The sequence below is a fragment of the Lolium rigidum genome, chromosome 5 (genome assembly GCF_022539505.1).
Source record: "Lolium rigidum isolate FL_2022 chromosome 5, APGP_CSIRO_Lrig_0.1, whole genome shotgun sequence".
Classification (NCBI taxonomy): Eukaryota; Viridiplantae; Streptophyta; class Magnoliopsida; order Poales; family Poaceae; genus Lolium; species Lolium rigidum.
This window is the reverse complement of record NC_061512.1, coordinates 264,009,881-264,034,097: the sequence shown is the minus strand read 5'-3', so window position 1 is coordinate 264,034,097 and position 24,217 is coordinate 264,009,881. Positions and strand designations below refer to the sequence as shown.

The 24,217-nt window shown below is 46.1% G+C and overlaps 1 protein-coding gene across 1 annotated transcript; it reads right to left on the bottom strand.

Annotated features, from left to right (window-relative positions):
- Positions 1–3,260: 3,260 nt before the first annotated feature.
- LOC124653158 (mediator of RNA polymerase II transcription subunit 8) lies at positions 3,261–8,326 on the bottom strand. Its single transcript, XM_047192223.1, has 12 exons — positions 8,102–8,326; positions 7,807–7,931; positions 7,186–7,310; positions 6,899–7,082; positions 6,689–6,799; positions 6,460–6,527; positions 5,824–6,087; positions 5,586–5,639; positions 5,277–5,483; positions 5,016–5,081; positions 4,410–4,470; positions 3,261–3,873 (listed from the first exon to the last, which is right to left on the bottom strand). The coding sequence occupies exons 1-12, from the start codon at positions 8,290–8,292 to the stop codon at positions 3,611–3,613; spliced, it is 1,719 nt and encodes a 572-aa protein (XP_047048179.1). The 5' UTR covers positions 8,293–8,326; the 3' UTR covers positions 3,261–3,610.
- Between the last annotated feature and the right edge of the window lie 15,891 nt (positions 8,327–24,217).

The following is a 24,217-nucleotide window of genomic DNA, read 5'->3' as shown; positions in this document are numbered from 1 at the left end:
TGGCCAGGCGGCGATAAGAGGCTATTGCAGGCATCAATCTTATTATTCGTCCCAGGGATCCTCAAATGCATAGAGAAACCCTGGGCTCTCAAGAGTGCTAGCTTCGACAGCTTAGTCACTGGCTCTTATCAGTTGATAGATCGTGTCCATCCAGGGAAGGCGAGCCAGACTGTTCTCCCTTCGGTGATGATAAGATGGGTAAGCAAGGAAATTCCACTAGAAGACTATGTGCAAAAGGCTAGAGCTTTAATCCTGGACAAGTGTCATCCTCAAGCCACAGGAGAAGCCACTGCAAATGATCTTCAGCACAACCATGTTCCTCAAGCGCAAGGAGAAGCCAATGAAGTGGACTTTGAAGGAAACCATCATCATCAAGCCCAAGGAGAAGGTGCTGCAGTTGACCTTGAGCCCAACCATGTTCCTCAAGCTCAAGGAGAAGCCGATGAAGTTGACCTGGAGGCCAACCATCATCGTGAATCCAATGAAGAAGGGGATGTTGATGACCTTGAGGCTCGTAAGTTATTTGTGGACCTTGCATCATCATATTCCGATCGGCTAACTGTCCTTAAAACCTTCCTGGTTCATGATGTTGATAAAATGGCATATTATTCATTGCAAGAAGTGATATTCGAGACGTTTGATCTTCTCTACACAAAAGCGAAGATGGTAACCATGCTCCAAAGACCGTTCCCAGTAGAAGCGACAGTAATGCATGGTTTTTCTCTGTACGTACGTACAGCAACCATGTACCTGCCATTCGCAGCCATCGGCCTCTTCCACAAGAGTCACAGAGAAAAATATAATGTTAATGATATCAAGGTTACATATGCCTTGTTCTGTTGTACTGCTGCACTGGAGATATATACCATGGTTGCAATGCATCGTACGATCAAATCGCCTGATATGGTGCGGAAGATGATATCGCCTCGCATGGTTGCCCAATATAGCCTTTTAGGTTTCTTTGCCCGCAACAAAAGGCACACACAGAAGATGTCCATCCTTAGTTTCTTCAACTGCAAGGATTTTCTTGACCAGCGTTGGTGCATGGATTCATGCTATTCATCTCCCGAAATTATAGAGTTGGTTCTTGGACATGTGAAAGGTTGGTGGACGGATTACATAGTAGATGCTGCAAGTTATATGAAGTTCAATGATCACCGGGGCCAGTGGACACTTCAGCGTAGTGGGTGTGACCAAGTTCTGGAATGGAGCTTAAACAGGCCGTTCGACGAGAGTGTGCTTCTCTGGCACATTGCCACTGACTTGTGCTTCTACCAACAGGTAGACCGATCAGTTAGTAATGATAAGAGTGCCACGCGATGCAGAGAAATTTCCAACTACATGATATACCTACTGTTTGTCAATCCTGAGATGCTATTGTCTGGCACGAGAAGGAATCTGTTCATGGTAGCTAGTGCCGAACTGGAGGAGATCCTTCTGGTTGACAAGAAATTGCTCAAGAAGATCATCAAGGGCGACAAGCCATCGCTCGTGGAGACCCTCAAGGGAAATAAGTCATTCCTAAAGTATCTCAAGGGAAAAGGTCCCTCGCCCGAGGAGATTGAAAGAGGATTTGTGCAGAGAATAATCGCCAACTTGCAGCCCACAGAATGCAGAGAAGAAGATCCAGCATACACAGAATTGCCAACAGATACGAAGCACTATCCAGCTGCTCAGGAAGGTTTTATCCAGGAAGCCTTGAAGATTTCTGAAGTTTTGTTGGCTCTGGGTGATGGGAAGATGTGGGAGGTGATTGAGGGTGTGTGGGTAGAGATGCTCTGCTTCTCCGCCAGTAGGTGCCGAGGGTACCTACACGCCAAGCGTATGGGCTCTGGTGTGGAGTTACTCACTTATGTTTGGTTCCTACTGTCGCGCATGGGGATGGAGACCCTGCCAGAGAGGATGCTGAGGACAGAAGTATCAAGTGGAGGAGGAACCAGCGGCATCCCTTCATCGACTCCCCAGGTCAGCACTACCACTGGTGAAGCCGTTCGTTGAGAAATGACGCTGATGATGACCTTATTTCCCCTTATTTTCAATCATACTTTTTTGCTTATTTGATGTCCGTGTAAGATTTTTCTTGTGATGTGTGGAATGTTGTTGTGTTTCTCTAGTGGTCCTGTTCTTGAGCTGAATTAAAGCTAGCAAGTGCTTGTATGTTTCTTGTTACAGTGTGATAGTGTGCACCATGTGTGTACGGGTGGAATTGTTGTGAGAGTCATTTGAACATTTTGATGGTCATGTTAATGTATTACTGCAACCAATTGGTACATCAGTGATGTTTTCATTAATTTCTAGTGATGTTGTAATGTTGTGCATCCAGAGGAATTTATAGCTATGTGTCCTATGCAAATGGGTTTGTGGAGATGCCCTGTTATTCCGCTGCAAGATGCAGAGGGTAAACTTCTGATATTGTCGGCGTGTTTATTCGCCAGCAAAATCAACCATCGGTTCCGTGAGACTTGATCGGAGAATAAAAAATCCAACTGAGGAATTTATTGCTATGTGTCCTATGCATTAAGAGAATTCTATAATTGTGTGATCTATCTACCAGACAGATGGGATGCAAGGCCTTGGCCAAGAGGCATCAGATGGTCGAACATCCTTAAGAAGCTGATGTTGCCGTGTCTACCTGTCAACCCCAACAAATACCAGCAGTATAAGCGATTTACCATGGTCTAAGAAATTGTATATCTCTGTATAGTCTATAATTTATTTATTTTTGCCCATATGGTGTTCCAGTCCTCAAATTCTTGATTGATTGTAAAGTTTGGTGAAGTTACACTACTGCAGCAGCTTAATGCAGTTGATTATATAGCCTTTTCTGTAATTTGTGTGAGTGTTGTTTTGGATATGTGTGTGGAAGATTGTCTTTTTTTTCTCAGTGTGATGTGTGTTTGTTCGCTTTTGGTTCTCTACTGTTGCTGGAGAGGCTGCAGAGGACAGAGATATCAAGTGGATGCGGAACGGTGGCACCGCTCCGTCGACCTCCTAGATAAGCACCGCCGATGGGAAATGCATTGCTGGAGAAGTGATGGTTATGGAACCATCTCTACCCTGCATTTAAATCTTAGTTGCTTGTTCGCTTACTCAGGACACCCATTTATTCATTGTGACGTGTTGTTTATCAGTGTGGTTCTCTCGTGTTGCTGTTCTTCTGCTGAATAAGGGGCATACAATGTCTGCATGCTTCCTGTTGCACAGTTGCCTAGCAGTATAAACAGAGGGAGTAGATGGTATTGCCAGCTCAGTTTCCCACGTTTAGGAAACAAGAATCAACAAGGATCTATTTAGAAGCAACCGTCTGAAACATGATCCGAGTTCTGTGGCCGGATAATGCGTGCAGATACATATCTTACACATATCATAAACTGCAACATATTCCAGCCGAAAGCCACAAACATCGATACATCTATATCGATCTACAGTAATTTCATGGCTACGCCACTTGCCCAGCGTGGAGAGCTACTAGAGGTGAGCAATCTGATGGCAAACTGTTGATAAGACCGAGGAGATGTGACAAGAGCAACATCGTCCAGCCGAACAACAGTCTCGACTCTGCTCAGGAGCTGGTTCCTTGCCTTAGCAGCATGCTGTTAGCTGGCCTGAATCATTGCTGGTTTTGTTGTCTCTGCTGGGGGAAATTCTGGTTCTGCATCTGATTCTGCAGCTGGTTCTGCATTTGGTTCTGCATTTGGTTCTGCTGGTTCTGCATTTGGTTCTGCTGGTTCTGAAGGCCCACCATGCCCTGCTGCTGCAAGTTCTGGCCGCCTCCTTGCATGTTCCCATACAGCCCTTGCTGCTGCTGTTGCTGTTGTTGCTGCTGCTGCATTCCCATCATGCTGCTGGCATTTGTGCCTCCCAAACCATACACTGCATCAAGAAACGATGGGGAAAATTTGCTCAAACTTCTATCTTCAAAATGAAGCTACCTAGTGAGGGTTAAGGAGGATGTGACCACGACCTAAAATTAGGACAGCATACAAAAATGATATAAAGATGTGCAGCTGTGAATCATGTAGATTTAAAGCTTTTCGCCGACACCGCTATTTCAATTTTGAAACACTACAGAGCTAGAAACTTGCACTGGAGAAACCAAATGTATCTGGAATGGCAAAGGGATATACTGGTGCATCTAACTTTTACTTCGTAGAATTGCCTTGGTAATTACATGCTGAAATATGCGCCAAAGTTAACTGAACAATTTATGTTATCTTCAGAACTGTGACCAGAGTGCGGTTTTATACAAGAGTAACTATTTTCCTATCAGTAGTCCAATGTTCATATCTTATGAGTTTAGCACTAGCTGTACAAAATAATGTATCACCGTTTCATGACTTGAAAATGTACAGTTTCCATCCACTTATTAACAATAACAAAAGCTTTAAAGAATACGAAACTGTACGTACTTTGGTCAGTCATCATTTGGGATGGATGACTCCTCTGAGGATGCCCACCAGTCAGACCAAACTGGTGAACAATCATAAGAAGACAATATTATAGTTTATAAATATAAGAAAGGATTTAGTAGATGTGTAAAAAAAGGCATAGCAGAAACATATGGGAAAATTGAACATATTATACATTCTCCATGCCATGCTGAGGAGCATTATCAATGAAAGATGGATGGGAAATAGTGAACCTCTGCTGCCATTCCAATCTACTGCCTACCACTACCAGCACTTGCCTTATTGTCCTAGATCCCAAGCCTACCAATTACGAGTTATACTTGCCAAAGTTATCTGGCAGTCTGGGACTAGCCAGCTTCTCACACCAGTAGGACGAGCCATGCAAGTAAGAAAACCAGGCAATCTGATTATTCTAATTAACCATTTCTCGCCTCCATTTGCAGTTTTCGTATTAGGCATCGCTTTGAAGATTTACAAGGGCAAAGATTACTAACTTGTGTGACTGCCTGGTGTTTGCTATGATCACACCATATGCAGTGCACTATTTTGTTTCAGCGAATACATCTGCAGCCAAAGCAACTTAGTGATAACGAACAAGGCATTTACCTGCATCTGCGGCAAGATTGACTGTGATTGCATTGTCGCTTGCATTGTCCCAGGTAGGTTTGCCATCTAAAATGCAAAAAACAGGCAGTTCAATCGACACAGGAATACGTTCATAATATCCAGCCGACAGAGTGGCAACTGAACAAACTCAAATCTTTCTTCACGAGCTCATGAATGTGCAAACATAGAGAGTCCAGTTATCCTTTTAGAATAACAAACTTATTTATTCACAAATTACTAACAAGAAAGGTGTTATCAAACCATTTGTGAATTTGAAGATGCCTGGGCAGCAGTGAACATTGCATTGTTTGCAGCACCAGTGAACTGGCCCAAATGGCTTCTCAACTGATTTCCTTGGTTCAATTGGCTCTGGGCCATGCCCGGTTGCATGCGTGCAGCCTGCAAGTGCCTATTTTGTAACTGTGACAAGGCTGCTTGGCTGTACTGCATCTGCTGTTGGCCAGGAACCTGGCAAAGGTTTTCAACGGCAAGTCATGACCATTGTGAAACTAAAAACGTTTCTGTGTGAAGTAAATATAGAAGACAAAAGGCAGTCAATGGTAAAATTGCCTGTGGTTTTTGTTGAGCCTGTCCCTGTAAATCTTGTAACTGAGGAACTGTGCTCTACAAGAAAAGTGTGGATTTTGTGAGCACTAAACCAGTTTGAACTAAATGGCGTAGAATTATTGCAAGCCATCACTCATCAGAATAGAAAAGCATAGAAATACGCTAAGAAAATATACAGCATGCTGCCACTGCCACAAGCGTGAAATAAATTCTTTATAACTGAAAGGAAAAATTGCCTTACCTGAGCCAGCATCCCAGCAACCGTTGGCCTCAGCTGCTGCTGCTGCTGTTGAGATAGTAGCTGCTGCTGCTGCTGAGATGCCTGCATCATCTTTTGCCTCTGCTGCTGTGGTGTCAGATGTTGTTGTGGTGAAGGTGTATTCATCATATTGGTGCCTGACCTAGGGGAGTTAGCATACGGCATTGGAGGAGTGGACACATTCTCAAAATTAGGGGTTCCTGCAGTTCCAGGTGATGGAGCAGATCTGCCAAGTCCTCCAGATGCCTGCATGAATCCCGAATGAAAGTCACACATCTTAAGAAAATACAGATTGGTGGTTGCCATTCTGAATTCTCAAACAAAATCATGTTTTGATGTTCGACGGTAATTGATCAAGAATATTATACATTCTCCTTTAATCAGCACTTCCTACAGTCAAAAATTACAGGGAATAAATTATATGATCAAGCAGTAAAACAGGAAAACAGCACCTTGGAGAGAACACTAATGTCATGACACAAGAACAAAAAAAGAATTACGCACATGCGTTGTAAACCTCCCTTCTATGACTATCTTGCTTTCAACACAATGAGAAATAAGATGGACCTGTTCTAATTTCATAATAATTAGAAGTTCTAATACTGGCACTACACAAACCTGCATTGGATTTCCCTGTGCGCCGACACCATTAGGTGCAAATCCTGATGTATTTTTGGGATAGGCACCTGCAGATATAAATAGCTGTTAGACGATGATGCTGGAGCATTCTACGACACACGCTTTCAACTCAAATGGTTATCGTGCAGTTGATACCAGCCATTCATGGCAAACAAACTTCTAATGGAGCATGAGAAAAATGTCAAAGCCTCACAACATCGAACCATACCAGAATTATCACCAAAATTATGGGCACCATCTCCAGTAGAAAGCACTTCAACCAAATGACTAGGAAGAGCAGAATGCATCTGCCTTTGGTGGTCTCCCGGCACCCGCAGTCCTGAGAATCAGGCCATTTCATCATTGGGATCATAATACAAATAGGAGAAACACAGGAGTTATTTATTTTGCAAGTCAACTAAGACTAATATCTTTTCACCTTCACCATAATTTACAGCCGCTCTAAGTTGGCTTTCCTGTTCCTGTATCTTTGCAGCTTGTACCTTGTCCAATGTAGGACCAAGATTTGCCCCCTGGCGGGTTCCTAGACCGTAAGTCTTGCGGCACTCAGCAATTACTCTCTCAGCAGTTTCACACGCACTTCCAATCATCGATATCCGAGTCTGAAAGGAATAGCAGCAAGTCTCATTTCATTTAATAGACAGCCAACAGATCAATCAACTACAGTGTAATACAGGTTTGCATCTTCCAGTCAGCATTAAGCACCTTTAACTTATCGATTTGCAAAGGCACTGGTAGGTTCGTTATCCCAGCCAACAAGTGTTCCCTCTTTGTAGTTTCCTCAATTTCCATCTCAGGTAAGAGCTTTGACGACAGCATTACAGGTAGTACTGCGGGTGCAATAGGCATACAGGTCAGGAAGGGAAAATAATTTAACACTAGTAGTAGCAAATGAAGAATAACTGTTTGTATTGACAATAAGTGACACGGGAACACTAAATTGTAACACATCAAAACCAACTAGAGCAATCCTGAAATACCATTTTGGTAACTGATTCCTACTGATTCCTATCATACTTATTTACCGTGGAAACTAATCTAAAAGATAACACCAGCATATGAAACTGAGCAAGGTTCTTCATATTAGATGATTTATTTTCACGCCGGACTGAAATTGGCATCTATGAATCCATTCACCGTATCTCTTGAAATTGCAATCAGCATGTCTAAATCAGGAAAAGTTCCATTGCACTGACCAAAACATCAACCCTGCTCAGAAGTTCTCCCGATCTCATGAAGATTTCTTATATACTAACCAAAAAGAGGAAAATAACCTGTATGGCATGTACACTGAACTAAAAGGGATAATTCAGAGGAGCGGCGTACTTGAGGCGTTCTCGGCGTTGACGTTCTTGGGGTACACCACGAAGCCCTTGTTGACCTTGTTGATGTCCTCCACGATGTTGAAGAGCTCCATGCTCACCATGGAGAACTGCCCGAGCACGTCCTGCCTGGAGCACCACCACCAAGAGTCAGAGGCAGCCATGCCGCACCAGTCAGCAATCAATCGTACAGCCGCGGTGGTAATACTAGCGCACACAAGACCGGGGGGATCCAGCCGGCGAAACCCTAGGTGGCAGCGGCAGCAATGGAGAGGAGGGGAGGGGATTGGGATGCGTACCACTTGGGGGAGGCGTTGGGGTTGGCGCGGGCGATGGCGTCGAAGTCCTCGAGGATGCGGGCGATGGCCTTGTAGAGCCCCACGGCGCGCGCCCGCATGCCCTCCAGGTTCAGCTGGTTCTGCACCTCCGAGTTGAGCCGCTCCACCCGGGGAGCCGCCGCCCCGGCGGCCTGTGCCGCCGCCGCGTCCATCGCCGGAGCTGGGTGGTGGCGGTGAGTTGGATCGAAAGGTATCAGAGGAGGTGCCCTACCGGCCGGGGAGAAGAGGCTTCAGCGGGGTTCAGCCTGACAGGTGGGACCGCTCAACTTTTTTTTTTACGAAACACAGTAAACGCTCACATATACTGTACATACATACACTCTAGAGTATCCGCGTTCAGCTGCCGACATGGTAAAGTGTGCGTCTCTCTCTAAAAAATCATCAAAATCAAAAATTATTGAGTTCTGGGCACTTGACTGAAATCCCAACAAATTTAAAAGAACAGGATGTACAAAAGGAAAAAAAATCTATTAAAAAAGTACTACATAATATTGCAGGTTTTGAATCATACAATCAAATCTCATTTTCCTTCTTCATCCACCGTCTTGTTCTTCTCGTCAAATCATCCTTGTCAATCTCGCGTGGATAAACGTTGGCATCATTAAACCAAAGTGCTTCTCTAACTCCGAGAGAGGGGTGGTCTGACCTTGGCTAAACTCCGTCGAAAGTAATTATCTCATTGTGTCCCCCTGTCGTCGTACTGAGAATTGAAAATTTTGCTCCACCTGCTCTTCATCCCTCTCCTGCAGCACCCTCATTGGCCGGAGTTGAGTTGGAAGTGGAGAGGAGGTTGCCTTCCTCCTAGAGAACTACTAGTAGTAGGCTAGTTGTAGATTAGTGTTCGACCTTGGAGTTTGGCATTATGCCACTCTCCCGAAGCCTCTGCATATCGCATGAAAGTTGCGGTTAGGAGTCGTCCATGGTGGAGGGAAGGGGTGTCAATCTAGCTCGGGATTCTTCGATAAGATCGAATGAGCTCTATTTGTTTGTGTTCTTGTCTGGCTACTCCGTCGTGGTGGCGGAAGGGAGGATGAGGTACCATATATGCAGTTCCTAGGTTGTTTCTGAAAAATGTCTCTCCCATGTGATCTTTGTCCCACGAGGTAGCCACTGTGTGCTTTGGTGCCTTCCATGCACCTCAAATTTTTCTACCTCCTAGCTATTGTGCCACGTGGGAGGATCTTCCACTTTGGCACGGCGTTGCACGCCTACCTTCACGCAAGTGGCATAGTCCATGTCGATGAGATGTGTGGTTGAGCTTTGAGGTCTCATTTTGCAGTAGCGGTATCAATGTTTTCAAGGCTGCACGGGATCAAAAGAAAAGGCAAGTGATCAAATATCAGGTGCCAAAAATAACTCCAAGAAAAGAAACTTCATTGTACATGGAGGATGATATGCGGGTCCTATTTTGCAACAGCGGTCTCAACGTTTTAAAGGCGGCAGGAGATAGAAAGAAAAAGGAAAGTGACCAAGATGCCAAAAGTAACTCCAAGAAAAGAAACTTGATTATACATATAGGATAACATGCGGGTCCCATTTTGCTGCAGCGGTCTAAACGTTTTAAAGGCGGCATGAGATCGAAATAAAAAGGGAAGTGACCAAATATTATGAGCCAAAATTAATCCAAGAAAAAAAACTTGATTGTACATAGAGGATGACATGCGGGTCCCATGATCCTGCATCGTAAACGACTCGATCGGAGAGCGTTGAACGAGATGGCGCGATCGAGAAAAAACAATGCTATAGAGGCTGCCATCTGGGCCCTACATCCCTGGGCGGTGCGGATTTGCGTTCACTCGGCCAGCGCACCCAAGAATCCATCATGCACCACGTCCCGGGCCACCATACGCGACGTTTTCCATGTTTTCGTCGGGCTAGATGGCCTCAAAAACGAGAAAAAAAATTGACATGCGCCACGGAGATAGCAAAAATCGTCGGGCATGGTGCATCAACAACCACAGTGCGACTTTCAATTCGTCGGTCATGGCAACTTTTCTTGTAGTGCTTGGACATGCTTTTTGGTTTCACCTTGCAAGTTAGAGATAAATTCATCCAAACTAATAATTTCTCTCTTTATCTTGAGACTCTCAACATCACACTCCGAAACAATAGCCTTGGAAGTGGGATTGGATGGAATTGTTACCTCGGAAGCCTTGGCCATGAGGCACTTGTTGAGGTTGAAGGAGAGGTTCTCATTGGGAGGTTCGAAGAGAGATGTCATCGGGGGTAGAGGCACTAGTGGCCTTTTCACTCAATGTGTCTTCGTGAGCATCTTCTTCATCTCCGGAAGTGAGAACTTGAGAAGTCTTCACCATAAGACATCTTGCATTGTGGGAGTCCTCACTGGGGGATTCAAAGAGTGATGATGAAGATGTGGAGGTAATAGCAATAGCGGCCACTTCACTTCTTGTGTCGTCTTTGTCCTCTTCTTCTTCTTCGAAAGAATACTCCTCACGGGCAATCAACACATACTTTGATGGCTTCTTGAGAATGTATAGCCACTTTTCTTAACAAATGGCTTCTTGTGAGGAGCCTTTGACTTGTCCTTGAGGATGAGCTTTCCACCATGATCTTCTCTATTCTCATATGGGCACTCGCAATGAAGTGATCTTGATTGCCACAATTGTAGCAAGTTCTAACTCTTGGGCCCGGGCCATTGGCATCTCCTCTTTGGTTTCCCTTTAACTTGTACTTGGAAGGGTCTCTCCAAAAGGATTTTGTGAGAAGAGCAATCTGACCATGTAGATCATGTTTGAGTTCTTCGGAGTGCCCTTCATACTTAGTTTCCCTCAAATATTCTTCATCCTCTACACAAACATGTGCCTTCAATGCAAGGTTTTCATTTCTCTTCATCCCAATGGCCCGGGCACGGCTATCAACCACAATCTTTGACTCAACTTTGAAAGCATCCATTTCTTGCATGAGTGGAGGTCATTTGCTCAAAGTTGTGCTTGTTCTTGAGGATCCTTAGATCAGCCGGTTCAAAGGGCAAGAGAGCATTGATGTACTTCATCTTGATCCAATCATCATCAACATACGTGGCACCAAGGTCTCGAAAGGTGATAGCAAGAGCCTTGAGACAGCAGTACATATCCCGATGATTTTCACCATCTTGCATGTAGAATCCTTCGACTTTATTGCCAACCTCTTGGAACTTATTTTGCCTCATGCTTGAGTTTCCAAGGAATACTTCAGCGAGAGTATCCCAAGCATCCTTCGTGGTGGTAGCCTTCTCGATGTAGGTTCTATCATCCTTGCTAACGGCTTGTTGAATCATATATAAGGTGGTGGCAGTAAGTTGACAATCAACCACTTCCCTACGAGACAAACTGTTAGGATTGTGAGGCTTGTATCCTTCCGCAACAATTCTCCATAGTTCATACATGAGGAATTTAAATAGGATTTCATCTTGGTTTGCCACAAAGAAAATGCATTAGGATTAAGTGACGGTTGATCTCCTCGAGGATTTATGCGAGGGTGAGGAATGGGAGTATTCGGAGAGTACACGGGCGGAGGAGCAACCGTCGACTACACTCTGGTGTCTTTAGGATCTATCTTGAGAGAGGACTCACCACTACCATCATCCTCCTTGGTTTCGGCCTCCGTAGGGGCACCAAGGTGGTCTTATCCAAACCAAGAGTGCCACTTCGGTAGTGGTGGTAGCGGGATAGGAGGTTTATTGGTTTGCATAAAGCTCATCATCATCTCCCTTAATTCACTCATGGAGTCATTCATCAAGGAAATTGACGATTTCAACTCCTTGATGTCCTCCATGGTTGCGGGCTCCGAACTAGTAACCCCCTGTTCGGCCATACTCTCTTAGGCGGTAAAGCCCGAATAAGAGCCGAGACTCTGATACCAATTGAAAGGATCATATGAAACCTAGAGGGGGTGAATAGGTGTTATCTCAAATTTTAATTCTTTTTCAATTTAGGCTTGACACAAAGCTAAATTCTCTAGATATGGAACTAGGGATGAAGCCTGCTACCCGCATGGGTAGCTACACACCCATGCATTATACCAATATGCTAGCCATATTAACTTGTTTTAGCTCGGTTTCCTAGTAGAAGGTGGAATTCTAGTATGCAAAAGTGGTTTCCGAATTTTGATTTGAACTTTTTTTTCTCAAAGTCAACTCAGTATTCATAAAGTCAATGCAAAATACATTGGTGAGTTGACTTTGATCAAAAAATATTCATATCAAAATTCGGAAACCACTTTTGTACACTAGAATTCCACGTTCTACTAGGAAACCAGGCTAAAACAACTTAATATGGCTTGCATATTGGTATAATGCATGGGTGTGTAGCTACCCATGCGGGTAGCAAATGCACTCTCTATGGAACTATGTGAATTTACCTATATGACAAGATACTAGCAACAATACAAGATACAAGTAGTAAAGGTGGTGAGAGGATAGAGGTAACCGAGAGTGGATCACGCGGAGACCCAGAGATGATTCTCGTAGTTCCTTCATTTTGAGGGGAAGTACGTCTATGTTTGGAGGAGTGTGATCGCCAGAAAGGCCGGACCAACGCCACAAAGGCCTCACTCAGGTCTCATGTGAGCAACGCCACAAAGGCCTAGCCCACTTCCACTAAGTGGTTGCCTTGATGTCGCAACCGACACATTTACACAAAGTTTGGGGAATACATCTACAACTGAATCGGAGGCTCCCAATAACTGTAACAACGCAACAACAATAACGAGAACAAATCAACCACAAGCAACTAGGGTTCCAAATGAAATACTAGCAAAGGGTCCCTCAATCAAATGAGGGGGAAATGTAAATCGCTTCGGTGAAGATATAGATCGGGGTCTTCTCCTTCGACCAACCAAAGATCAAGAGCTTTGGTTGGTTGGAGGAGAAGATCTAGTGAATCTTGTGTTTGTTGATGTGGCTCTAATGGTGGCTGAACTTGAGCAGGAATGAGCAACCTGAGCTTGAGAAATAAGGGGGTATTTATACCCCTCTCCAAATCGAGGCGTTGCAGGAATTTGACACCGGATAGTCCGGCCTAAGAAAGGGCCGGATAATCTGGCCACCTCGAATAATCCGGGCTTCGATGTAAATATTCGGCCAAATATCCGGCCGGAGTCCAGGGGGTTCAGCGCTTTAGTCCTTAGCCGTTTTTCAGGGGCCGGATATTCTGTAAATATCCGAGCCCGGATTATCCGTCCTGGAGAAAAATTCCTGCTTCCTTTTTCTTGTTTCTCAGCGCAAATTCAACCACAATTAATTTTCAGCACTATATCAACGCACATTAGTGTATCACATATATTGTCACCAAACAAACAAAACTATAAACCGAGAGATGTTCTTTCACTAGCCCAGTATATAAGGAGCTAGGAGGAGCCACACAGGGTAGATATGCTCATACATAGAGATTCCTATGTAACCCTAGTTTTGCAATACATATTCGGCGAGTTTTCCTGTCTATACACTTTTCATTGGCTACGTTAGTTTTGCTGATATTTCGACAAAATCACCAACGCTCTCCTTCTCGTAAACCCAAATGCATCATTATGGGCACTGACGAGGGTACCACCTCGTCATGGGCAGTTGCCCAGTAGAAAGGATCAGCTTCCCCGGTGTAGATACCTAGCATATTGAAAAGGATCGTATGCCGCACCTAGAGGGGGGGGTGAATAGGTGCTAACAAATTTTTAGTTCTTTTTCAACTTAGGCTTGACACAAAGGTAAATTCTCTAGATATGCACCTAAGTGAATTTACCTATATGACAAGGATATCAACTAAGTAAGATATAGCTAAGCAATAAGAGATAGAATGGGATAGAGGTAACCGAGAGTGGAGCACGCGATGACACGGAGATGATTCCCGTAGTTCCCTTTCTTTGCAAGAAGGTACGTCTACGTTTGGAGGAGTGTGGTTGCTACGCAAGCCAAACCAACAGACCACGAAGGCTTCACTCGGATCTCCTGTGAGCAACGCCACGAAGGCCTAGCCCACTTCCACTAAGGGATTTCCTCGAGGCGGAAACCGGGCCTTTACAAAGTTCTTGGGGCACACATCCACAACCAAATTGGAGGCTCCCAAATCTGTAACAACACAACAAATCAACAAGCATACATCAACAACAACAACTAGGGATCCAAAGAGGAACACTAGCAAGGGGGCCCTCAAGCATAAGAAGGGGAAATGAAAAACGCTTCGGTGAGGATGTAGATCGGGGTCTTCTCCTTCGATTCTCCAAAGCACAAGTGATTTGGGTGGTTGACGAGGAGATCTGGCTATTTTGGTGTTCTTGGTGGCTCAGCAATGGAGGATGAAGATCTTAGGGTTTGAGCCAGCTTCCAAGGTAGGTGAAGGGGGGTTTTTATACCCCACCTACTTTTCTGCCCGTTGGAGGTGAAACGCGGCGGTCCGGCCTGAGACGCCGGCGTGCCGACTCTTCTGAAACTGCAGATCGACAGTCAGGCCGGCAGTGCCGGGCCGAAAATGCCGGCAGTGCCGGGGTGTACACACCGGCAGTGCCGGCCCGGAGTTGCCGGCAGTGCCGGCCACGGTCAGGTTTCAGCTTCTTCCTCCTTTTCTTTTCTTCCTTTTTGAGTGGGTCGAGATTTTCCGTGGTATCTTTTCCATAACTGTAAACCACTTAGCACACGGTTAAATTGTCACCGGTGTTGTTAACAAACACACAAAACTTAGAGATCATGAAATGTTCTTTCAATCTCCCCCTTTTTGGCGTTTGATGACAATACCGGGATTTTGCAAAGAATAGAGCAAGAATATCATTGTGCTTGATATAAGAAAGAAACTCCCCCTAGATGTGTGCATGCGAGAAATTTATGCAAGAAAAATTGATGCACACATTAGGTATGGAGCAACTCCAACTTTCAAGGTAGAAAGCACAATGCTCATAATATGTATATGATAGATAATGTATGGACAAAGATAAAAATTGAGATGTTAAGATCATACCCTTGCATACTGACATCCTCAACAATACAAGACAATAGTCTCAAATTCATGAACAAGAGTCCCATGACCATATCAAGTAGATGAATCCATAGACAATATGAGATATAAGATGGTCATACCAATTCATAACAATACTCTCAACCATATAGAATACCGAAGACCATAGCAATAGTTCACTCACTAAAAAGGTTTTGCTCACCACACATAGAACACATAAAATACAAGATAATGTTCAACATAAACATAGACGGTAAACGGAGGACACAAGCTTTAACGGAATGATAAAAAGCAAATGCTTGTGCCCTCAAACCCTAGCAAATCCCGTGCAAGTCCTACTAGACCTTCTTCTCCCCCTTTGGCATCAAGACACCAAAAAGGAGAAAAGAAGCGATGCTACATCGTCCCATGAAAACTCAATCATCCTCGGAGGATTCCTCCGTATCTTCATCATCAGACTCGGCGGGCTCAACATCATCACTAGGGGGGCGCCGACGGCGAGAAGGACCGGGAAGACCAAGCTGTTCAAATTCAGTCACATTGCCATGCGTAGAGAGCCATTCTTCTTCAGGAGTGATGACCTCCTCAGATCCACTCTCAACAGGAATATCCAACTTGCGCATGATGAGCTTTGTGTTTCTCCTGTCCATTTTCCGCTCCCTGTGAGCTTGATACTGACGCCTGTTGATGTCAGTCTTGAGACAGAACATCTTGGCCAACTTGGCCTCTATACGAGCAACCCAACCATTGTCAGCAGGGGGAGCATACTCCACATCAGAGTCTTCTTGGGCAGACTCCTCATCATTGGGAAGACGAGGAGGATTAGCATGAGTCTTGACCTTGAGATCCTTGGCCTTGTGAGGTAGAAGAGTAACCTCATCCGAGAGTTTGCCATATATCCAGCATTGTCCCAACGAGAGCATATGAAGAACATGAAGTAGGGAGCAAAAACAGGGGCCTTGCGAGCTATTATGCATGCCCAAAACTCATTCCACAGAAAGTCCATCACATCAAGCTGCATACCAGTGTCACGGTGTTGGTGAGAAAGAAGTAACAAGTTCCCAAGGTATCCATAGATTTGATCAACGCAGCCAACCTTGGGATTAAGGACCTCTCGGTAAATGCGGAGAAGGATGTCATACACCGGACGAAGGAATTTCTGAGAACCATATACCACTTCTCCTTCAAGATAAAGATCAGCAAGGAGAGCCTTCTCAATGGGCTTGGGAGTGTTGTGGGCTCTAAAATACCCATCTTCATTGCCAGTGAGCACCGGATAACCAAGACAAGCTGCAAATTGGTCCCAAGTGCCATGCAACATGCGACCTTCTGTCATCCAAGTCATAGTCTTGGCATCATCATTGTCAACATAAACTGTGGCAAAGAATTGCCCAATCACCTCCACACGGTAAGGATGTTGAAACTTCATCGGAGGAAAAAGACCAAACTGCTCACAAATATCTCGAGCTTCGACAAAGTAGTTGGCGTGTCTATCCATGTGAGCAAAGTTGATGTGATGCATAGGAGCAACTTTATAGGTGGCATTTGCATAGAGATCATCAAAAGTCTTCTCTTGATACTTAGTCCAGAACAGCTCAGAGCAATTGGTGGCCTTGGGAGAGGTGTAGGTGTTGGTCTGACGCAGCCGAGCATACTCATTATCTGGCCACTTCCCAATGGGCATGCCTCTCAACCTCCGGATGAGGTTAGCTCGAGGTTCAGCCGGAGCGGAATTCCTCTCCCGGCGAGATGACTTCTTCATAGGTAGGATTTCGGCTTCAAAGTCACTAGGTACCGCCCGTTTGCCCGAGCTAGAGCGATGAGAACCACCTGCACCTGTGAGAGCAATGGATAGGAGGAGCATATGATAAGGTACACTAAAACAAAGCAAAACATGATAATCAAAGCATGGTGAATGAAGTGTTCAAGATACAAGAGAGGAGGCTGAAAGTGATCTGGCACAGCTACACCGGCAGTGCCGGGGTGGTAAGGGCGGCGATGCTGCCGGTTCGATAGAGGCGGCAGTGCCGGCCCGACCGGCAGTGCCGGTTTGGCAGTGGCGGCAGTGCCGGCAAACACGAAGTACCACCAGATCTGCTCTAGACTCAACCATTGTTCCTCAAACTTTCACACCACAATGCACAAGATCATCTACCTCTATGGAAAAAACTTTCGGAGAGATTCAACCACCCTTCTTTCTTCTAGAGAGGTCTACCCATTCTAGAGAGGGAGAGAGAGGGGAGGAAGCTAACCGGAGGAGGAAGCCATGGAGGAGAGAGGGCACAGCCCGGATCCAGCCGACCAGAGGAGGAGGGAGGTCCCGGGACGGCGGCTGGAGGGCAGGGGCGACCGCGGCGGCGGCTGGGGTCGAGTGGGAGGAGGGTACTCACGCTGGGGAAGAAAAAGGACAGTTGCCCTAACTCCCCCTGCGGGCCCTCAACTTATCCCACGCCCACAGCGGCAGTGCCGCCCAGCCGCGGCCGGCAGTGCCGGTGTGAATGCGCCGGCAGTGCCGCCGAAACTGCCCACAGCCCAAAAACCCTCGAAATTTTGCGGAGTTTTAGAGTATGGAGATAGATATGGTTTCTTTAGGAAAGGTGGGGCTTAGGATAGAGAGAGAGCACAGTTGATGGTACGATATCACCCATATTTGCAAAATATTGCAAATGAAGACCAAACATGAGTGATTTCCCATAAACAAGGAGATGTCAATAAAAACCAATGAAGATCCAAATAACTCCAACTCTTCACAAAGAAGAGTGTGGTGGCCTAGGCCACCATATATGAGTGATGTGACATGGCACCGCGAAGATATATCTTGGGTCCAAGTCACTACTCATCATTGAAGCTCACATATCAACACATGATATTAAGAGAATGATTTCTTAATGTTGGCATTATGGGGGAGGGATAGCTCAATAATTTAAACCGCACTCCCCTATTTCCATGCCCACATCTAAACCAAATAAAGTTTTGAGATAAAGGTGTGTTTGCAAGATGGTCAAGCTATACTCCTTGAATCAATGATGTTTAGCTCATTCCTCAAATAAGTGAACCTTGCTTCATCAAGAGGCTTCGTGAATATATCGGCAAGTTGATCTTTGGTTGGAACATAGATAAGCTCAATATCACCGCGGGCAACATGATCCCTAATGAAATGATTCCGGATCTCAATATGCTTCGTTCTTGAATGTTGCACCGGATTATAGGCAATCTTGATGGCACTTTCATTGTCACACAATAGAGGCACTTTGTCACAAATGACACCGTATTCCTTTAAAGTTTGCCTCATCCATAACAATTGAGTGCATCCACTTGCGGCGGCAACATATTCGGTTTCGGCGGTGGAGAGAGATATACAATTTTGCTTCTTAGAAGACCAACACACCAAGGACCTACCAAGGAATTGGCAAGCCCCGAAAGTTGATTTCCTATCATCCTTGTCACCCGCCCAATCCGCATCGGTATAACCATTGAGAATAAAGCTTGAGCCTTTGGGGTACCAAATACCATATCTTGGGGTATCAACCAAATATCGAAAGATTCTTTTGAGAGCCATCATGTGGCTCTCCTTAGGAGAAGCTTGATACCTTGCACACACACCAACACTCAACACTATGTCCGGTCTAGATGCACAAAGGTAAAGCAAGGATCCAATCATGGAGCGATATACCTTTTGATCCACCTCTTTACCATTGGGATCTAGTGCAAGATGACATTTGGTAACCATAGGAGTGGCCACACCCTTCATCTCGGTCATCTTGAACCTCTTGAGCATGTCTTGGAGATATTTTGCTTGGTTGATGAAGGTTCCTTCCCTCAATTGCTTGATCTCAAAACCAAGGAAGAACTTCATCTCTCCCATCAAAGACATCTCAAACCTATCGGTCATAAGCTTTGAGAATTCATCATTGAAAGCTTTGTTAGTAGACCCAAATATAATATCATCAACATATAATTGGCAAACGAAAAGCTCCCCATTGACCCTCTTAGTAAAAAGAGTGGGGTCGATTAGCCCAACATCAAACCCACGGTCTACCAACAATTCCTTAAGGTGCTCGTACCAAGCTCTAGGAGCTTGTTTGAGACCATAAAGTGCTTTATCAAGCTTGTAGACATGGTTAGGAAAGTTGAGATCCTCGAACCCCGGGGTTGCTTAACATAAACCTCTTCATGCAAAGGACCATTAAGAAAAGCACTTTTCACATCCATTTGTTGTAACTTAAAGTTATGATGCGAAGCATAAGCAAGAAGGATACGGATGGACTCAAGGCGAGCCACGGGAGCATAGGTTTCTCCAATGTCAATACCCTCAACTTGAGAGAACCCTTGAGCCACCAATCTTGCCTTGTTCCTCACAACATTTCCAAACTCATCTTGCTTGTTCTTGAAAATCCATTTAGTGCCAATAACATTGCGGCACTCCTTTGGCTTCTTAACTAAAGTCCACACTTTGTTGCGCTTGAAGTTATTGAGTTCTTCATGCATAGCTTCCAACCAATCCGAATCTTCAAGGGCTTCAAATACTTTCTTGGGTTCCACTAAGGAGATATAAGCATGATGATGGCTAAAGTTCGCCAATTGCCTTCTTGTGGAAACCTTTGCCCTTACATCACCAAGAACCTTGTCATGAGTGTGTCCACGAAGTTCGAGGTTCCTTTCTCTTCTTGCTAGACGACGGGCCTCGATCTCCTCCTTGGTCTTTCTAGGCCTTGGAGGTGTCACTTGATCAACTTGATCATTTGGGTCCCCGTCTTGACCTTGAACTTGAGCTTCCTCAATTGCTTGGGGTTGCTCAATCTCATGTGCTTGATCTTGAACAATGTTCGGAGAAGGGCAAGAGTTGATTGGATCCTCATTGGAGCCATTATGAATGATTGGTTGATCTTGACCTTGATCTTGTCCTTGATCTTGCACATAAGAGGGAGGGTCTTGTTCTTGTTCTTGGGTTGGTGCATCATTTGCTTCACTAGGTAAGGTTTGTTGATGTTGAGAAGATGAGGGCTCCACCGTGGTAGAGCATAGTTCTTCCCGAGACGCCACACCGTGTCCCTCAATGGGGCGGAAAAATCCCACACCCATTCTTACTATGGCATCTTGAGGTATTTCATCACCTGCACAAACATCAACTTGCCCCACTTGGGAGCCATCATTTTCTTCGAACTTCACACTACAAGATTGTTGACGTCAGAAACCCACTTGCGGGCAGAGACGGGCAACACAGTAGAGCCGGGAACAACTAGGGCTGCGGCTGGCCCCAGTCCCTCAGAGCGACGGCCCGCAAAGCCTCCTGGTCACACGTCCGATGCTATCGCAAGGGCGTGCCACCTGACCTATACCTGGTCGGGAAGGTGTTGGATGATGCCTCGCTTAGTTTCCTGCATGGCATACACGTAAACATTAAATACGAGCCTCGATCGGCTCTCGAGTTATCCCGTGAATCGGCTCAAAGAGCCGATCCACCCATGATTCGAACGAGGTGTCCGAATATATGGTGGTCCTGCTTGATCAAGATAAAGCTAATTAGATCTACGACGATTTAGGGTTTTCACCGCATAATCGGATCATCCTACTCACGATTGGGCCTCGCGCTCGCGCACGGTGACCGTAAGCCGATCCTAGACAGGGCCTAAAAACCAACACGAGGTTGATCCCCGGAACGTCCTGTCTAGGGCTAGCGAACTTCACCCTACACGCCGCTGGATCCTCCAACCCTTTGTAGGGCCTAACTAGTGCGGATATTGAACTAATCCTTGATGAACAAGGAGCAACCGTAACGGATCAGATCTACTAAACTATGATCAAGCGGGGTGCCGCCCCTACACCTGAGATAGGTGTAAGGGCGGCTAGATGCGTAAGGGTTGCACTACGACGACGATATGATACGAAGAACAATGCTAACCCTAACACATCTAAGATAACTACGTTGCTCGCCATCAAAAAGGCTTCAGTACGAGCAACGCATGAACAACAAGATAGGCTTGTGCTGCCTAGATCGCGAGATGCGATCTAGGCAGCATGGTGCTTACCGGAGAAACCCTCGAGACGAAGGAGTTGGCGATGCGCCGAGGTTTGGTTGTGTTGAACGTTGGTTGTTGTTTATTCCATAAACCCTAGATACATATTTATAGTCCAGGGGACTTTCTAACGTGGGAATAATCCCCACCGTGTACGAGACAAACTCTAACTTTTAACCGACACGTAATCTAATATGTTACAGATACACGGGCCAATTAGCCCAAACTTTGCATGTAAGGCCGATTCACGTATTTCTACTATATATATTCTTCAAGTCCATCTTGATCGCGGCCCACCTCTGACTCGGTCAAATTCTGGTGATAACACATGCCCCCCTGGTTTTGGAAATGACATTTCCAAAATCATTACGCTTTTCTTTCGTCGGGTCATGTCGTGGCGGAGCGGAACCGCCGCGAATCTTCTATCATTACGCCTCGCCTCCTGGGCTTCTCTGTACGAATTGACAATTTCGGCATCACGTCCTCGAGAACCGTCATGGCATTAAATCTCCACTACACTCTCTTTATTTATCTGTGCCAAACAGTTCACCACTCCATCCCCTTGCTCTGCTCTATCCACCAGCGCCAAAAAAACCCTCTTCCCCTGCAGCCATGTCTTCTTCTTCCTCCTCTGCCTCAGGCCTCCCTCTCCAATCGTCGCCGAAGAACAAGAAAGAGGACGTCCTCCACTCCGGGGCGAACCCCATCTCCTCTGACAAAGAGAAGAAAGAAGGAGAAGCAAAGAAGACCAAGGCCTCCCCCTCCGCCAGGCTCCCGTCGAAGAAGCGCTCCCGCATGTGGGCAGACTGTGAGGACGACGATGACGACGAGGAAGGAGAAGAGGAGGAGGAGGAAGATGATTCCTCCTCCTCTGCCGGGTATCCGCCGACGAAGCGCTTCCGCAGTTGGGCGGATAGCGAGGATGATGATGATGACGAGGAGGAGGAGGAAGCTCCGGCCGATGGTCGGGGCAGCAGCCGGCGAGGAGCTTCTCGGGAGCAGCGCCGACGACCTCGACGACCGGCGATGATGAGGACAGCGACGACTAGTAGAGTAGGACCAGTAGTAGCAGTGCACTAGGCACCAGATCCCTCTTTTGAGAGTCATCGGCTCTTCTTGTAAAGCCGCTCCTTTGAATTAATGAGAATTGTTCTTTCCATTTCTCTTTCCATTAACCCAATTTCCATCCTTCCGCTTGCCACACCAAGACCGATAGCAATGAATCGGATTATTTTTTTTTCTTCTTGACCGTGGTATTTTGCAATCCCATAGCCGATGACTGTTCATCGGCTAATTTGAGAAACCAGTCTCCTTCCTTTTCTCGTAGCACCAGTACGGTCCAAACCTCGTACAAGACGACGACTTTCCTTCCCAGCTCCTTCCTGAAAAGATCATGATGCAGGGTCAGCCGATGCAACTCCAATCGGCTCTCAAAAAATAGAGCACCTCCCAAGTTAGTGGCCCTCCGAGCCTTAGTCGAGGCGAGAAAGGTAGTGAGATAGCTAATCACGTCGCCATTGACCTCACGTCACAATGCAGAGCCAGCCGATTTCAACGAAATCGGCTTCCCAGAGCAGAGAACCTTCAGGGTGAGCTGCCCCCCGAGCTTCTTCAGTCTACTCCTTGCGCCTTGTTAATTAGATCGGCTCTGATCTGCACATCTATGCTGCTCTTGGCATTGTTCTTGAAGAGAGGATCCGAGCCATTGAACCATTGAACCACTCCATTGAGGAGTTCTTCCATCATAGTCTCTCTTCGTGGTCCACTTCCATCATAGTCTCTCTTCGTGGTCCACTTCCTGCTCCATTGATCCTCTGACAGTTATACTTCTTGAGTCGATGGCCATGCATCGGCTTTTATATCCTTAAGTCGATGTCTGCTGCATCGGCTGTGCTCAAATTTTTTTTGAATTTTTGTACGGCCGATTTATGTATCGGCCGCCCCCACGCTTCAATACCCATCACCAAAGGATTAGACGCTTCTACTGCATATCCTCGTGTTTTATCCACCTGGGTGCCCCCCGAGCCGATTCTGTCAAGTGAATTGATGGTATCGGCTCTGTTGGATTACATGTTGAACCCAGGCAGAATGGATGGTGAGGATAATTTTGGCCGATTGCTGGAATCGGCCCCCACGTTGCTTGCTCGGTGAAGGTTTTGTAATGTCCCTTCATAAATTTTTGGGGCCGATCACAAGGATCAGCCTCGCCACGTTTGCTCATTGATTTGCTCTTGCTACCCGGTCAGGCCGGTAGATAAAACCAGCCCAATCTCTGATTTTATCATGTTGGTGCGCTTGCTTTCGTCCACCTTGAGTGCATCATGTAACCGTGGAGCACTAAGCTTCGTCGGGAGGACGAGCACCATGTTTGTGCCAGCCGATGTTTCGTCATCGGCTTTCCTTTGCTTGGGGCGCCACTCCATTTTCCGTGGACGACCCTCTTCATCCAGGGTTCGCTGAACTTTCGCAGCCAGATCAGGTCGTGCCTTCCTCAGTGTATGCAAGTATAGCCTTTCGGCTTCCTCCAGGCCGCGCAATCGCTGAACCCTGCGCTTTTGGGAACGGCTGAGTCCATCAGGGCACCACCTTGGCCGGTGGTACCTGTCTTCTTCTTCTCCCTCGTCTCCTGAATCTTTGAGATCTTTCAACAGAGGGGACTCAGCTCGTTTGCTTTGTGGTGGGAGAGGCCCTAGGCGCTTGAATACGGACACGTTGGCTGCCTCCTTTTTCTTCCGGTTGCATTCTGGGCAATTGCCGATTGTGGGCAATCGGCTCATTCCTGAATCCCAGCAGTGTCTGAAGAAGGGACAGTCCCAGTGCCTATCCTCGTCGACTCGCTCACCCAACTTTTCCTTGGCACGTCGCTCGTGCTCCTCCTCCTCGCGATCATGCCGACGACGTCTCCTGTCGTCTCTAGCCAGACAATCTTCTTCATCATCGTCGTTGTATCGCCGGCGTTGGTCATACTGACTCACATACTTGTTGAGGAGGTGATCAGAGAGAGGTCGTTGATACCTTATGTTTTTCACTTCTCCCTCTGTGACGTAGCGCTTGCCGTCTTGGCGGAGCCGATCGCGTGGAGCGGCTTCCTCTGTATCTTTGCTATGAGAGCAGCTGCC

Coding starts and splice junctions, on each gene's coding strand:
- LOC124653158 (XM_047192223.1), bottom strand. CDS start 8,292: ATGGACGCGGCGGCGGCACAGGCCGCCGGGGCGGCGGCTCCCCGGGTG. Junction 7,932..8,101: donor CCCAACGCCTCCCCCAAGTG/GTACGCATCCCA, acceptor GTGGTGCTCCAG/GCAGGACGTGCTCGGGCAGT. Junction 5,484..5,585: donor AGGCTCAACAAAAACCACAG/GCAATTTTACCA, acceptor AACCTTTGCCAG/GTTCCTGGCCAACAGCAGAT.